General features: G+C 37.2%; 1 protein-coding gene across 4 annotated transcripts in view; it reads left to right on the top strand.

Annotated features, from left to right (window-relative positions):
• Nucleotides 1-15,272, top strand: part of LOC131689111 (retinol dehydrogenase 14-like) — an 86,022-nt gene that overhangs the window by 54,127 nt on the left and 16,623 nt on the right. For 3 of the 4 annotated variants that reach the window (XM_058973946.1, XM_058973944.1, XM_058973947.1), the window contains exons 2-3: nucleotides 1,464-1,609; nucleotides 1,699-1,837. In XM_058973946.1, the coding sequence (XP_058829929.1) occupies nucleotides 1,487-1,609; nucleotides 1,699-1,837 (262 nt within the window). In that variant the 5' untranslated portion in view covers nucleotides 1,464-1,486. Of the gene's footprint in view, nucleotides 1-1,463; nucleotides 1,610-1,698; nucleotides 1,838-2,672; nucleotides 3,515-15,272 lie in introns of those variants that run through there. The other variant, XM_058973948.1, reaches the window with a different exon arrangement.

Genomic DNA, 15,272 nt, shown 5'->3' with positions numbered 1-15,272 from the left:
ACGTAGATCGCGGAAGGAAAGGGAAGGAATGGTTAGTCCGATACTTGCTTTTGCTAGAGGCCGTATATACTACTGCGCACTCCACAAGTATCACAGGAAGAGGATATTTTTTGTTAGTAAGAGTATGGAAGTTGGATCACTTCTTCTTTACCGACGCCAGAGAGGTGACTTCACTATCTGAACTAGATATCAATCCACCAAACTCATAGACCGGGGACCAACAGCTTTACTTCCCTTCCGAAGAAAGACGTGACCACAGATTTTTTCACTTCAGAAAAATCTCAACGACCTCGGCTGGAATTGAACACAGGCCAAATGGAATGAGTGGCGGTCACGCTTACCATTTAACCACCGGCACCGTCTCAATTATCCATTCCAAAGCTTTTAGAAGAATAAACTTAAGCTGAGGCGGGCACAGCGTAGTTGGTGAACCAATTGCCTTATACGCAGCTCACCATATAGGGTTAGAGATATTTCTATTTATCGCCATTCTTGTATAGCCAGTTTCAGTCGTGACGCCGCACAGTGGCGTGGCTAACTAAATTCACGACCAAAGTTAAGCTGCAACGCCAAAATAAAGACAATTCTGCAAAAAATTGATTTCTTTTCTAAACTAACGATATTCTTGAGGGTGACAGGTGTCTGTTGGGCTATGAGGATTAGACTTTTTTAACGTTATCCAAAAAATTATAGCGCACTTTTGTTTTTTTTTTTAAATTGGTCAATTTGCGATAAAAAGTGCCTAGCTCTTCTATAGAGCAATTAAATTCTTCTGCTAGTTACTATGTCAATTTGCTGAACGTATTTTTGACAAATATTACAGAATTTTGTTTGCAACATTTGACCACGATATCTTCTCGTAAACCATTTTATGCTTCAATCGGTATAAAAAACGAAAAAAATAAATAAATATGTAAATTATTACATGAAGAATTAAAAATTAATAAATATGTAAATATTTAAGCAAATAATTAAATAAATTAATGAATTAATAAGTAAATAAATAATTAAATAAAGAGACAAAAATAAATTTAATGGCTTCTTCCGACATTTCTATCTCGCTGGTACCGTGAACCTGTTATTCGAAACGAGGCAATTCACATTTTTTTCATCAATTTCGGAGCACATAAGTTGATAAACAAAAGAAATCAAAGTTTTTCCTCTAGAGCCTATGTAAATGTAAGTTTCATTATTTTTTTTCCATGCATCAAATGGTTTACGAATTAATTGCATAATATGCGATTTCATGAACTTCAAAAGGATGAAAAATCTCACATTGTAACAATTTTTGCACACGGATTAAAAATTGCATTGTAAATCTGATGTTGAATGAGCCGCATTATCTAAGCTTATGTTGCGAGTGAACTGACTGAGCCATATTCATTTTTCGTTGGAACTCTTTTAAATTTTGGTATCAGTTTGTTGTACATTTTAATATTTAATCCTTTTTCGTGTTTTTTCAGATCCACACTTCGCACCCTAAGCAATGTCACTGATCGATTGGGACAGTCCTGTCAGCATAGTAGCGTACGTAGTAACTGCAATCGCGATATTCATTTCCTTGTTCAAATACTACTTGTATCTCACGTGTGGAAAAATCACATCCAGTGTAAGTTTTATTTTGTGGAGATAGCTTGCTAAGACCCAGTTATGGTTTTTATGTTTGTTCATTATGTTATTTCTGTTGTCTATCCACAGCGCAACATGGAAGGTAAAACGGTTATTATCACTGGAGCCAATTCGGGCATTGGCAAGGAAACTGCCCGGGATTTAGCGAAACGAGGTGCTCGCATAATAATGGCCTGTCGGAACATGGAAACGGCCAAGAAAGCTCGGGGTATGTATAGCAACCAGTTTTGGTGAAGGATTCTTATAGTAGATAGAAACTATATGTACATAGTAAATGGTTTCAGGTTTTGCATATTTGTTGTACAATGTATAGTTGCAAACATGTGTCACAAATTTGATTCTCGATATACTTAATTAAAAAATTTTGACATGCATATATATTTCAAAAAGTTCTTATACCTACTGTTGTGTAGATATTGTTTGAAAATAATGAAGCCATCAATAAGAAAACCATCGAGTTAAACTGGTTTTAAGAAGTAGAACAGGTGAATGAGTATTTTCGCATTCACTGAAAATCTGTAAGAGGCCATTCATAAATTACGTAACGCAAAAATTGCCCAAAATTGACCCCTCCCCTCTCCATGTAACAAATTGTCACAAATTTTTCTATCCCCCCTCCCCTATTACGTAACAAATTCCATGAAAAATTTTTTTTCTTCAGTAAAAGCATGTTACGTAACGTTCTAGCTTACTCCCCCTCCCCCATATGTAACAATATGTCACAATTCCTCGGACCGCCTCCCCCTCCCCCCTAAAAGTTTTACGTAATTTATGAATGTTCCCTAATGCCACTGATCTGCTAACCAAATGAACTCAAATTTGAAATCATCTACACTGAATCAATTCTTGGTGAGGGAAATATAATCATCAAATACAACGCATGATGAAATGAAGAAGTCTCAATCAAACACACGGATATTTGTACAGCACTTTTGCAATGCACGGGTCAATGTAATGACCAGGGAGTGGTTGATTACCAAACGAAACTAACTCCTACTATTGTGATTCTGCGAAAATCCATCTATCCCCCCTTTTCTCCACAGACGAGATCGTGCAAGACAGCGGCAATGAGGCTGTTTTTGTCAAGCAGCTTGACCTGAGCTCACAAGCATCGGTTCGCGAGTTCGCTGCCGAAGTGCTCAAAACGGAATCCAAACTGGACGTCCTGATTCATAATGCCGGCTTTGCGGAGACCTTCAAGAAAACCAAGAGCGTGGACGGTATTGAGTTCACCATGGCCACAAACCACTATGGACCTTTCCTGCTGACGCACCTGTTGATCGACCTGTTGAAGCGGTCGGCACCAAGTCGGATCGTTGTCGTAGCTTCCGAGCTGTATCGATTCGCTTCGGTCGATTTGAATAATCTCAACCCGGTCAACAGTCTGCCCGGTTATCTTTACTACGTATCTAAATCGGCTAACATTATGTTCACCCGCGAGCTTAGCCGCCGTCTGGAGGGAACCAATGTCACTGCCAACTGTTTGCATCCGGGCATGATCGATTCCGGCATCTGGCGTAACGTACCATTCCCACTTACCATTCCGATGGGAATCGTCAAAGCGTTCTTCAAAACTAACGCCGAGGGTGCCCAAACTAGTCTTCATTTGGCTTGCTCACCGGAAGTGGAAGGCATCAGCGGAAAGTATTATAGAGACTGTAAGGAAGCTGGGTTGTCGGCGGGAATCTGCGATATGGAGAAAGCTAAGAAACTGTGGGAGGAATCGGTTAAGATAGTTAAGCTAACAGAAAAAGATCCGAAGATCTGAATTAGGTTCGGAAGTTACCAGTAGAAATTTGGTTAAGTTAAGTCAAGTATCAGTTATGACTAATGAAAAATCTCAATAAAAGCATTGCATTTCTGCTTGTAGGGTGCAGTAAGAAAACGTGTCGTTTTTCATTTCTTATCACAGTACCATAGGTTGATTAAGGTGGTATAGGAGTTTTTTAATCTGTTTTCTGAAACACTGTCAATTGTTTTTCTCGAAAACGGGAAGAAAAAATGGATTGGGGTTTGCATTTGGCAATTCACATTTTAATCTTGAATAACAATTTTCAATTGCATACGAAAACCTTTTTACCACCCTTCCGGCTCATTTAAATTTCCAAATGCAAAAAATAGATAAAATGCATAAATAAATAAATAAAATTTAAATTTTTGAAAAACGGTGAGCAAAGATTAGATTAATTAATAAGCTTTCAAACCAAAACAGTTACTCAGCGGTTCTTGAGGCGGTTTAAAAAAAACACACTATTAAAGTGTTTACAAGAATTTGAATCAAAATTATTTATTTTTGCAGTTTCAGGAAGGAGATATAGGTTGGGCGGCTTTAAAAATGTATTCCTAAAATGTTAATATTTCAATATATTCGACAAAAAGATTTTTATTAGGAAAAGAATGCTCCTATGCCACCTTAAGTGTGGAATTTCGAAAGAATGAATAATGAACGCTTTCTTATCGCTTTTCTAACTACTACCACACTCACATATTATGTTTGTTTCAAGTTTAAGCAATTAAATAGTGTGATTTTTCAAAAATAATAAGTTTAGACAAAAGAAATTCGGGATGAATTCAAGTAGGGTAGGACAGGGCAATAGGGCTACCCGGGGCGAAATGAACATCCTTCTAATAACAATTCAAAATGATGTTTTGCTTGAATATTAGTAAAAATTCCTTTGAACCAAGAAAATTAAAGGTGTGAAAATTGTCATTAGAATATCGATAAACCCGAAAAAATACTCCGCGATGAGATTTCGGGGTCACAAATGAAGGTTCAAATATTTATTTGGCTTGTTTTTCATTTGAACAAAATTCATCTGTAGTATTGATTTGACCTGCAAATCGCTTCATTATTTTGTAGTTGATTTCATACATTATTTATCAAGAAACATTCACTATCCGGAATAGAATAATATACCATAACCTCAAATCAGGTGATGTCCTTCTAAAGTTTTTTTGATTACAGCAATTTTACTGTAGACATACGACGTAAAACCTTTGATATTATAAAAAAAATCAATTCTTCATTATTTCCGAATTAAAAATAAATGCATGTTTATAGATTCCTTGAAGACTCTGCTTTGTTTCTAATGACGTTGTTGTTCGAGAATCTAGGAACTAAACCAGGAAAGTTACTTCAAACAAACGTTTTTGATGGCATTGAGTTAGGCACTCGTAAAGAGAGATGATATTAGCGAACCTGAAATATACTTCAGGTTAAAACCCTTCCCGATTTCCAGAACTGAGTTAGTTTATGCCTCAAGCAAAAACAACACATAAGTTTTTAGGTGTAAATCCTAAATGTTGTAGATGTTATTTCCCACAGCATTATGGTAGAATTCATGTCTGGGTCTATAAAAATATAGCGGATGTTCAGTCCTTCACATATGAATGATGCCTTCATTGAACATTTTTAAGTCATATAGACTTCATAGTTCTTTGATATTCTCGGACCTTATTCTGGGATTGGATGTCAGCTCATCATACCTGAAAGAGTCAAAAGATATATTTATAAGCTATTTTTAACACCTAAGTTTATCCATATGCTCCAGGATGTTCAGTGAGAAGTAGAAATTTCAGCAATGACTCTGCCGATTCAAAGTTTCACCCCTACCCTCCCCCCACTTCACGTATCATTATCACACGTGAAATAGTGGGCGTAAATAAGGAAGGAACCTAGAACATGCTTGTAAATGAGATTAAAAAAATGTTATTGAGTCTGAGAAATGGCAGAAGTGTTTTCCGGCAGATATTTTTGGCTTACAGAATTTAAGGGAATAGAATATAAATTATGAATAGGAGAAACTTTCATATCCACTACATTATCGCACATAATTTAAATTTATAAGTAGCAAAATGATTTTATATTCCTACTTCATATGCGAAACTCTTAGATAAAAAATATATATTTTCAACCATCATTTAGTCTAATGTTCCAATTCATAATCTAAATTTTTTGTGTTAGATAAAACAGGTTTTAAAATATGTATACTTTGTTTACATTTTTCGCCAAAAAAGTCATGTATCGTTGTATCGTTTCAAATAAGATAGTAACTGAGCCAATAACTAGTAGTATCCAAACATCTAAGCCTAGTTCATTAATTCGGCGGTCTAACTTGCTCTGTAGATGCTCTCTTTATCTTATACTAAATAAACTGAAAAGGGGCTATGGAATACACTACCTCTACTCCTTTTTTTCATTTTCTGCCTACGTCTACGTTATTCAGCAATTCATTCTGCATATTTCATTCAAAGCTACCAAGTCTCCGCCATCAATCTACTTGCTACCTCTGCCACAGTCAGATCTACAATCGAGTCAAGTGAACAACACGTCTCTCGATTTAGTGTGCATTGTCTTGAGAACAAAGAAAACAATTAGGTTCTTTACTGACACACTTAACCTCACTTTTCTTGACAGTTCGCTTGTACTGTTCACATGGACTTAGAACAATTTGTGGACGACTAGATTCGCTCGAAGCAAATCGTAAAGAATTTTTCTAAGTCCATGTAAACAGTACAAGCGAACTGTCAAAAATGAACACTCAGTTCATTTGTGACGTCATCGTAAAGTATTCAATTGAATACTTTACGGTGACGTCACAACTAAACTGAGTGTTCATTTTTGACAGTACGTTGTACTGTTTACATGGACTTAGAAAAATTCTTTACGATTTGCTTCGAGCGAATCTAGTCGTCCACAAATTTTTCTAAATCCATGTAAACAGTACAAGCGAACTGTCAAGAAAAGTGAGGTTAACTGTGTCAGTAAAGAACCTAATTGTCATCGTGAGTAAAGTTAACGCAAAAACTCTACTTCGACCCAACGCCGCATAGTGGCGGGTCTTCAAACAAAAGTCGGACAAAGCCTCAAATGTTACATAATTTGGCTGAAAATCACAATTTAAGCTAATTTTGAGATGCTGAGCTCATTTTTGATGTCAAAAGTCGTAAAATATTAAATGCATTTTTCCATACAGTATCATTGAACCTTTCTTATAACTATGATCCCGTTTTCATGATAAATTTTCCGTTACTGTTCACCATTGTCAGCAATATCATAAAAAAGAAGAACACTAGATCCATTGTACAACGTGTTGGTTTACTGTGGATTGTCTAACTATTTTACACAAAACACCATGCGCCTCCATATCAGCAACAAAGCTTCAAAATCTCCTTAAAACTTTTTGCGCACCTGGGCGCAGAACGAGACCATGATATTCGAAAATTAGAGGTTATTTACCATAGAATGTAGACTACGTGACCGTTCCGAAATGATTCCGAAATTTGTACAGAATACATTAGTGAAAAAAGTATTTTTGATCTGACCACCTCAAACCTATTTAAACTAAAAAGTCATAGTTCCAAGCAAATTTACCAAGTGTATTTTATTCACTAACCAAATTCTTTCGTTCCTCTACACAATGAAACTAGTAGTGCTAAAATCGGACCAAAATCAAAAAAGCAACAGGCATTTGAGGTGAACAGAGCAATGGTGGTTTCGGAAATGAAAATCATCAAAAAGTCCGGACTTTGCTACGTTTAAACTCATGTTAAAAATCGTGTTCTTATCCAATGATCATAAAAAAATTTGAATATGCATCATTCAATACATGAAAAATTTAGGTAAAATATAAAATATCAATATTTCAAAAATAAATTTTTGAGGTTTTGGCCAGCCCCAAGCCACTGTGTCCAATACTACCGAGTTTCTGTGAAAGCAAAAATGCAACTTAGGCTTACGGATATATATTGAAAATGATTATGTAGGTATAAAGCTACATGACCTATCACCTCGGACCCCTTCTGAGCCAACTGCAAAATACATGTTGCAATCCGGAGAATCCGTTACACCTGATACATGGAGAAACATCTTCCCGGGTACTCATAGAGGCGTTTTTGTAGTGAAGATGCGGGTTGAAAGGCCTGTTCCCTCCTAATTGACAATAAAACTCAAAACTCACGGAACTACAATTAAAGGAACTACGCTATGCACCCATGAGGAGCAAACTCCTATGTGCAGGTATTGTAATCAGACAGCATATCATGGACAACCAATAATGTACAGAGAACTACATCTAGTCTTCGGCAGCATATACCCAGAGACTAATTGAGACGGCGGACTCACGAGTTTTCCGTGGCTCAAGAGGTACTAACTCAGGTAGTACTAGACGGTCCCTCGAAATGTCAAACAGAAAACGCGTTGATCATCGAGGATGCTTTGCTTTTTTTTTGCTACGTGTGTTTATTTTTCCTGCTAGGTTATCTGTTGTTTACGAAGCAGTGAAAAAATTAACTCACCCCGCAAACAATTTTCAGTAAACTTTCCCAGAACCATCCCTAAGTAAAGGTTGATGCATTCTGAACAATTATTGTTTTCCAAAATATTTTAAAACAATATGCAAAACACGCAAAGGTTTCATAGTTTTCAAACAACAGTAGCTTGACATTACACCCGGAAAGAAAACAACACAGTGGCTGAAACATTACAAGAAATAAGATCCAAAAACGAAGTTGTGGGAAATCTTACGACGCTAATCTGTCTGGGCATTTATGGTGCATCTTTCGTGCACCGAAATGCCTCGGACGCTATGGTACACATTCTTTTTCGAACTTTATGTTGTTAAAAACTTCTTGGGCACAACCGCACTTATAGTTTCAGCAATTTAAATGCATACAAACTGCGATTAGTCATGAAATCCCCGAACGATAACAAACTGGTCTGTGGTTGAAAGGCTAGAAAGTGTCGTTGCGTAGATGAAAAACGGAGACATTTTTGCATGTAAACAACAAATGCATGCAGCGACGATCCTAGCAACGGTCAATAAATAATACCTGCTACCAACTTTACAAGCCCGATACAAAGGGAATCACTAGATTGGTTTGTTAAGGTTGGCAAAACTGAAGGGACCGTGATAGTTCTACTACTTCTTAAGATCTAGTACACAGTGTACCACGGAATTTCGAGTGTTTCTTCGTCAGTTGGTAGTCTCTATTAGTCTCTGATATACCTCAATTCACCGCTGCAAACCGCACGCATTGGACATACTCGGTCCATACACTCGCCGAATACCCACCAGAAGTACACTCCCGAGAATGGATTAAAATTACAGCAGAATAAAAGAGACGGAAATAGAAAACATGCAAACTCTGTATATTTCTGTTTCTCAGTGGGCACCGAGAAACAAAAGCATACAGAGCCGAGAAACAAAAACGACAAACACATACATCACTCACTCCCGTCGCTCATACTCCGCCACGATTCTCATGCGCACCCAACAGCATGAGTGAACAAACCGAAAACGCCCAACGCTCAAATTCCATAGCGGAAAAACGATAGACAGACAGAAAGAACATGTCATCGATGAAGCTCTCCGTGTAGTGCACTTTTCAGTGGGTTTGTCCATCTCACTTTCGTAATTAGGTTCTTTACTGAAACAGTTAACCTCACTTTTCTGGACAGTTCGCTTGTACTGCTTACATGGACTTGGAAAAATTTGTGGACGAGTAGATTCGCTCGAAGCGAATCGTAAAGAATTGTTCTAAGTCCATGTAAACAGTACAAGCGAACTGTCAAAAATAAACACTCAGTTCATTGCGACGTCACCGTTAAGTATTCAAGAGCTTGGTTCTTCTCACACTGTCGTTCGCGGAAATACCATTCGTACAGAAGTGCTGAGTGGCGGGCGCGGAAATGTATTCGTTCGACCGGCTTGTTTTCGCTCCTGACGATGCTTCTATGGTGAAGAAAAACCTCCGAGAAGCGATTTTTCGGGTCGTCACAATCCAGGAATCTATTTCCTCTGGCGTATTCCATAATGTCGACTATCCGACGATCCTTTGGACACTTTTCGAGCGAATAAACGCCCAAACACGTCCCGAAATGACAGCAATTTGGGGATTTCACTTCACACACGACCAACCGACTCACTCAGACAGAACTCTGGATAAAACCACCGCATATCACAGCATTGCGCGGAAAGTCTACTTCCTACTTCGGCCCAAGTCAGACGTACAATCGAACCAAGTGAACAACAACTAGCAACCTATCGATCTAGTGTGTCTTGTCTCGAGAACAAAAGAAACATTTAATTTATTCTTGCCATCTTGAGTAAAGTTGACAAAAGCACTCTGCTCCGACCCAACACAGCGGTCGTTAACTTTAAATTCTGTTTAATATGATTGAGTTTTCGTGAAGTGGAAAACCTGCTGAAGGTGAAGATGCAGTTTACGCGCAGGGAGATTATGTATCTTCAGTATCATAATCTTCGCATATCATTTAGCACGTTAGCCCAAGCGGAACGTTTCGTTTTGTAGAACAACTTGAAGCACGTGGCCAAAAGTGATAAAGTTGTAATTAAGATTCCCGTGTATATAGAAAAAGACTATGTAGATTAAGCTACATGACCTATCACCATGCACTCCTCCTGATCTAATTGCAGATTACATGTCGCAATACGAAGAAGTAGAATCCGGTATACCTGATACTTGGAGAAATTTATCCCCGGGTACACCTAACGGTGTTCTTGTGGAGATGATACGGATCGAAAGACCTATCCCCTCCCACTTGACTACAAAACTCAAAACCCACGAAGCTGCTATTAATCAAACTAAGTTATGCACACATGAGGGCCAAACTCCTACGTGCAAGTATTGTAATGAGGCAGCGCACCACGGACAACCTTGCGCGGAAGATACAGAGGAGAATGCAGCTCTACCGATTGCCAACGCATCTACTGCAAACCTACCTAAAAAAGAGTTATCAATACCAATACCTGAACCACAAACGGTTGCTAAATTTGTGACAGCTGTTCAGTCCATATTGACAACTGCAAAAGCAGCATCCAGCTCCACCAAACTAAGCAACATCGGTAAAGAAGATAATAACAACGACGACGGAATTACATTGGTCACATGGCGAGTTCGCCAGTCTGTTGCGGTATTCACCGTCAAACAATTCAGACAACGGGCACATTCTGTTAAACAGTACAGCGTACTCATAGGCAAAATTAAGGATTGGCCATCAAACGAAACCGAAAGAATTTCTTCTTGCACCCAGATCATCCCCATCACGTAGTAGATTGCTTCGTACTGCCAGCCTTACAGTTTTTGATCTCTCAACTAGCTTTTCGCATTGCGTTTGACGTGACGTGGATCCATGGCTTGGCAGTCATTCTCAATATTGTGCTGTATCTGATCCCGTCGATTTCCATATTTAAGAATCTAATTTTTATTTATTTAACGCGGCTCAATGCATGAGCTTAACTAAACCATATATCTTTTATATTTGTGCAACAAATAAATATGAAGAACTTTTATTTAATGAAGAAATCCTGCGCGCGCAATTAACAATTGCATTTTTTTTTATTTTGATTATAGAGGTTTTAACCTTAGGGTCATTCGCCTCTTTGTCGGGTTAGAGAAATCTCTTTAGAAAAATCTCTAACCCTATGTGCGGGGTTGGGATTTGAACCCAGGTGATCTGCGTACAAGGCAATCGATTTACCAACTACGCTATCTCCACCCCTACAATTGCATTTCTTCCATTCCGGTAAGGCTTTTTAGCAACGCCTGACGGTCATTTAGTCTGCTTCCTTGATCGTCATCTTTGTCCATACACTTGTCTTGAAGATCGCGGTCGATTGATTTGAAATGCTTCTTCGATTTGCTGACTATGGTCGTGAAGCCTTCCTCTCCACTATTTGCATCTTTTTGGGTGGTGCTGAGAGAGAAGTACTGAATGTAGTCGTTGATGATCCAATATTAGCTTGTGGACCATTGTAATTCTCTCTCACTCACACGAGAAGAATCTTATCCGATGTCCAACTGCTCCGAGATAAGATGAGTAGCTAAATTCTCCGTCTCCACAAATAGAATGAGAACAATTCTCCGGATAATTTTTTTTGATTTTATCCTTCTCACCGGAGAAGGTGGTAATATTTTAATTTCGTCAAAATATACACTTAATTTCAAAGAAAAGCGGCAAAAAAGTACGATAGACTTGTTTTTTCGTGTTTTGGAATAGCGACAGCAAGGCAGAGAGCGCAAAAAGGATACCGTGATAAACTCATTCGTTCATTCTCCGGCGGTTTTATTTATCCGGAGAAATATTACGTTGTATTTATCTGGAGACGTTGTGTGACTGCCAATAACTTTTCGTGTGAAAATGTGAGTTTTTACTGTCGCAGTAGTAAATTTTCCGGACGCATTTACTCATATGAGCGATAAATGCAATGCCTGATCGTGGTCTAGATGTCGTTGCATGTTGGACAATTGTCTGTGTTTTATATATATATATATATATATATATATATATATATATATATATATATATATATATATATATATATATATATATATATATATATATATATATATATATATATATATATATATATATATATATATATATATATATATATATATATATATATATATATATATATATATATATATATATATATATATATATATATATATTGCCTGTTGACAATGAAAAGATGAGAAGGTTTTATGCCTACTGGAGAAAAGGCGAAAATGAGCTTCACTCCAGCGGGCTTTTCCCTGCTCCACAAATAAACAAATATATAACATATGAATGTGTTGGTCGGTCAACGAATTTATGTTGAAGGAATTCAATTCTGCTTCAAACATGCAGGTGAATGAAGGAAGGATGCGTTGGCGTTATGATGTCAATGACCACTGTAAAAAAACGCCTCACGGTAAACTCATTATGCTCAGTCTGAGACATCTCGCTCCACAAAATGCTCACTATGACAATATCGGTACTTCATTTTATAGGATTATAGTACAGCGTGCACGAACGGACCGCGACGGACAGCTACTTTAAACGTGACCAGTCACGTGGCAAAGTTTTTCACGTTATCGTCGTTAGTACATATTTATCGTACGCTCATTTCTTATGGTGCAGGTCTCCATATCGTTCCCTATATGACGTTTAGCCGCTGCAAGCATTCGGCTTCTAGTCTGGTTTAGCACAAATCTCATCCACCACCACATCCTGACATCAATGACATTGGAGAAATATCGAACGCCAATAAAATTTTGGCCGATTTCGGATCGCGTTTCGCTATTCGGGCATTTCCAAGTGTGCCAATAGCATTTCATCCTATACAGATAAGTGCTAGAGATATACATATTTGCTTTTGGCTGCGCCGAGATTGACCAACTTTAGGCCGTTGTCGTTGGTGGTTGAGTGGAGACTTTCCTTACCAATAACTGTATAAAAGATCCTCCGATCATAAGGTTTTCGTCATGTTTTGAGCACTCTTCATAAATTTTAGTGATTCTGTGGCTTTCATATTAATTACGGTTGCCATGCACAGTAGAGTGGGACATGGTTATATGAAAAAAATAAAATTGGGCTCCGAGTAACTTTTTGGGTCCCATTTAGCTCACAGAAAAACTTTGCAAATTTTTAGCTCGATCGGTGAAACTATATTTTTGCGCCCACGGCTTAAAGTTTACATGGGATTTCGTATGGGAAAATTGTCTTTTGCAAATTAATTCTTCCAAGAGTCGCCCGTTATCTCCTAAAAATAAACAGATGTCTGATTTTTATAGGAAATTTGTCAAGGAAACAAAATCTAGAAGACTGCAAAACGATCTGATGCTTGTGGAAAAAGTTATTAAGCAAAAACCGATTGATGCCCTGAAGCTTGATGAAAATTTCACTTTTCATAGCATCACTGCTTCTGACGGTTTTATTATATACAAAATTTTTAACTTTCTCTCATTATGTACAAAAGAAGCCTCAATTCATCCCTCAAAACCTTGCGAAGTGACCAAATAGTATAGATAAACGATTTAGATACGTTAAGAGAGGATTAAAACAAAATTGCGTATAATTGGACAACCAACAGCAGTGTTTCTAGAAAAAATAAATATTTTATCAATCGTCAGAGCATCAATCGGTTTCTGCTTAATAACTTTTTTCTCAAGCATCAGATCGTTTCGTGGTTTTCGAGACTTTTTTTCTTTGTTGAATTTCCTATACAAGTCACATAACGATTTATTTTTAGGAAGTAATGGGCGACTCCTGGAGGAATTATTTTGCAAAAGTTAACTTTCCCATACAAAATCCCATGTAAACTTTAAACAGTGGGCGCAAAAATATAGTTTCACCGATCGAGCTAAAAATTTGCACAGTTGTTCTAGGACCCAAATGGTACCTAAAAAGTTGCTCGGAGCTGGAATCTATTTTTTGTCCCACCCTAATGCACAGTTCAGATGTGGAACGTGGTCTAGATTTGACTGCTTATTTTTGACTGCTTTACGGAAACCCATTTACTTCCTACATCTACACCGCGAAAAACATTACTGAACATGTGAATTTTTAGGAATTTTCTCGTATACCATGTCTGAAGATTAATTGATAATTATGACATTTCCGAGTCCAATAGAATTTTTTAGTTTGTTTCCATCGGTTTGTGTCCGCACTGATTGCACCAATGAGGTGAGTCAGCCATCTGGACCCTGGTCTATTTCCATTTATCAAAGACAATGGTCACGTTACTCAATGCAGGGTTACCAAAAATACAGAAAATTCTGTATTTATACAGATTTTTCAACCATTTTCAGACCAAGAATCTGTATGTACAGATATACAGATTTTTCCATGTATGTACAGTTATACAGATTTTTGAGAAATGATGTTACAAAAACTATTTTAGAAATATTTTTTCAGTTTGTTATAATGCCTGTCTGTCTCGCTCAGCTTAGACCTCTAAATTAAAATATATCTTCATTTTTGAGATTGGTAGCGCAATCTGAAAGGTAAAGGTTTGTAATACACTCAGGTTAGCGCCCAGCAAACACCTGGCTGAAGTCTACTTGCAGAAACGTTAATTGTAATGCTCTGTGACTTTGTTAATTCTCGATTTTTTTACGAGAATTCGACAGCTACACTGGTCGACTTAATGTATATAACATTATATATCAACAAAAGTCAATTAATGAAGAAGAAAATTATTTTTCCATTGTGCACATTGATAAAGTTCAAGTTTCTGGATGTAAAATATCAGAACGACTTGTAGTGTTTGTTTTATGAAAATGTAAACTGGTCCATGCTTGACTGATTTAAATCACAAGAATTAATATCTTCGATAGATAATCCAGCAAAAGGTAAAACGACTCAACTGATTCGATACAGATATCGAAACAGATTTTTAGAAGAGTAAATACAGATGAAAAGATTTTTTAGGACAAAAATACAGATTTAATTTTGGCAACCCTGACGCAATGTGCTTTTCGCTTCTGCTCGAACCAGTGCGAAGTGAACAACAAAACAGTTGTCAAGCTGCATGCACGGATATGATGGACTACTATTAATACTCGTTATATTATTATTTTTTACATCATGTACTTTTATAATAGACCAACTACTCTGACATCAAGCCCTGTTAAATAAACGAATTGAAAAAAGATCAACTGGATTCTAGATTCGATTCATCAGCACAATGTCAGAAAATTTGGAGTTTGCTTTAATCCTGTAAAAATCATACAGATTTTTGTTTGCAAGCGAAATAATGAGCCTCGATAGTATTCGTATGATATACGACTTTTGTTGGACTTATTGATTTGAACAGCAGAGATTTTTTAAAAGTTCCCCGAATAATTATCGCCGA

This window comes from Topomyia yanbarensis, chromosome 3, assembly GCF_030247195.1.
Source record: "Topomyia yanbarensis strain Yona2022 chromosome 3, ASM3024719v1, whole genome shotgun sequence".
NCBI classification, from domain to species: domain Eukaryota; kingdom Metazoa; phylum Arthropoda; class Insecta; order Diptera; family Culicidae; genus Topomyia; species Topomyia yanbarensis.
Note: the sequence above shows the minus strand (reverse complement) of the source record. Positions and strands in the feature narration are given on the sequence as shown.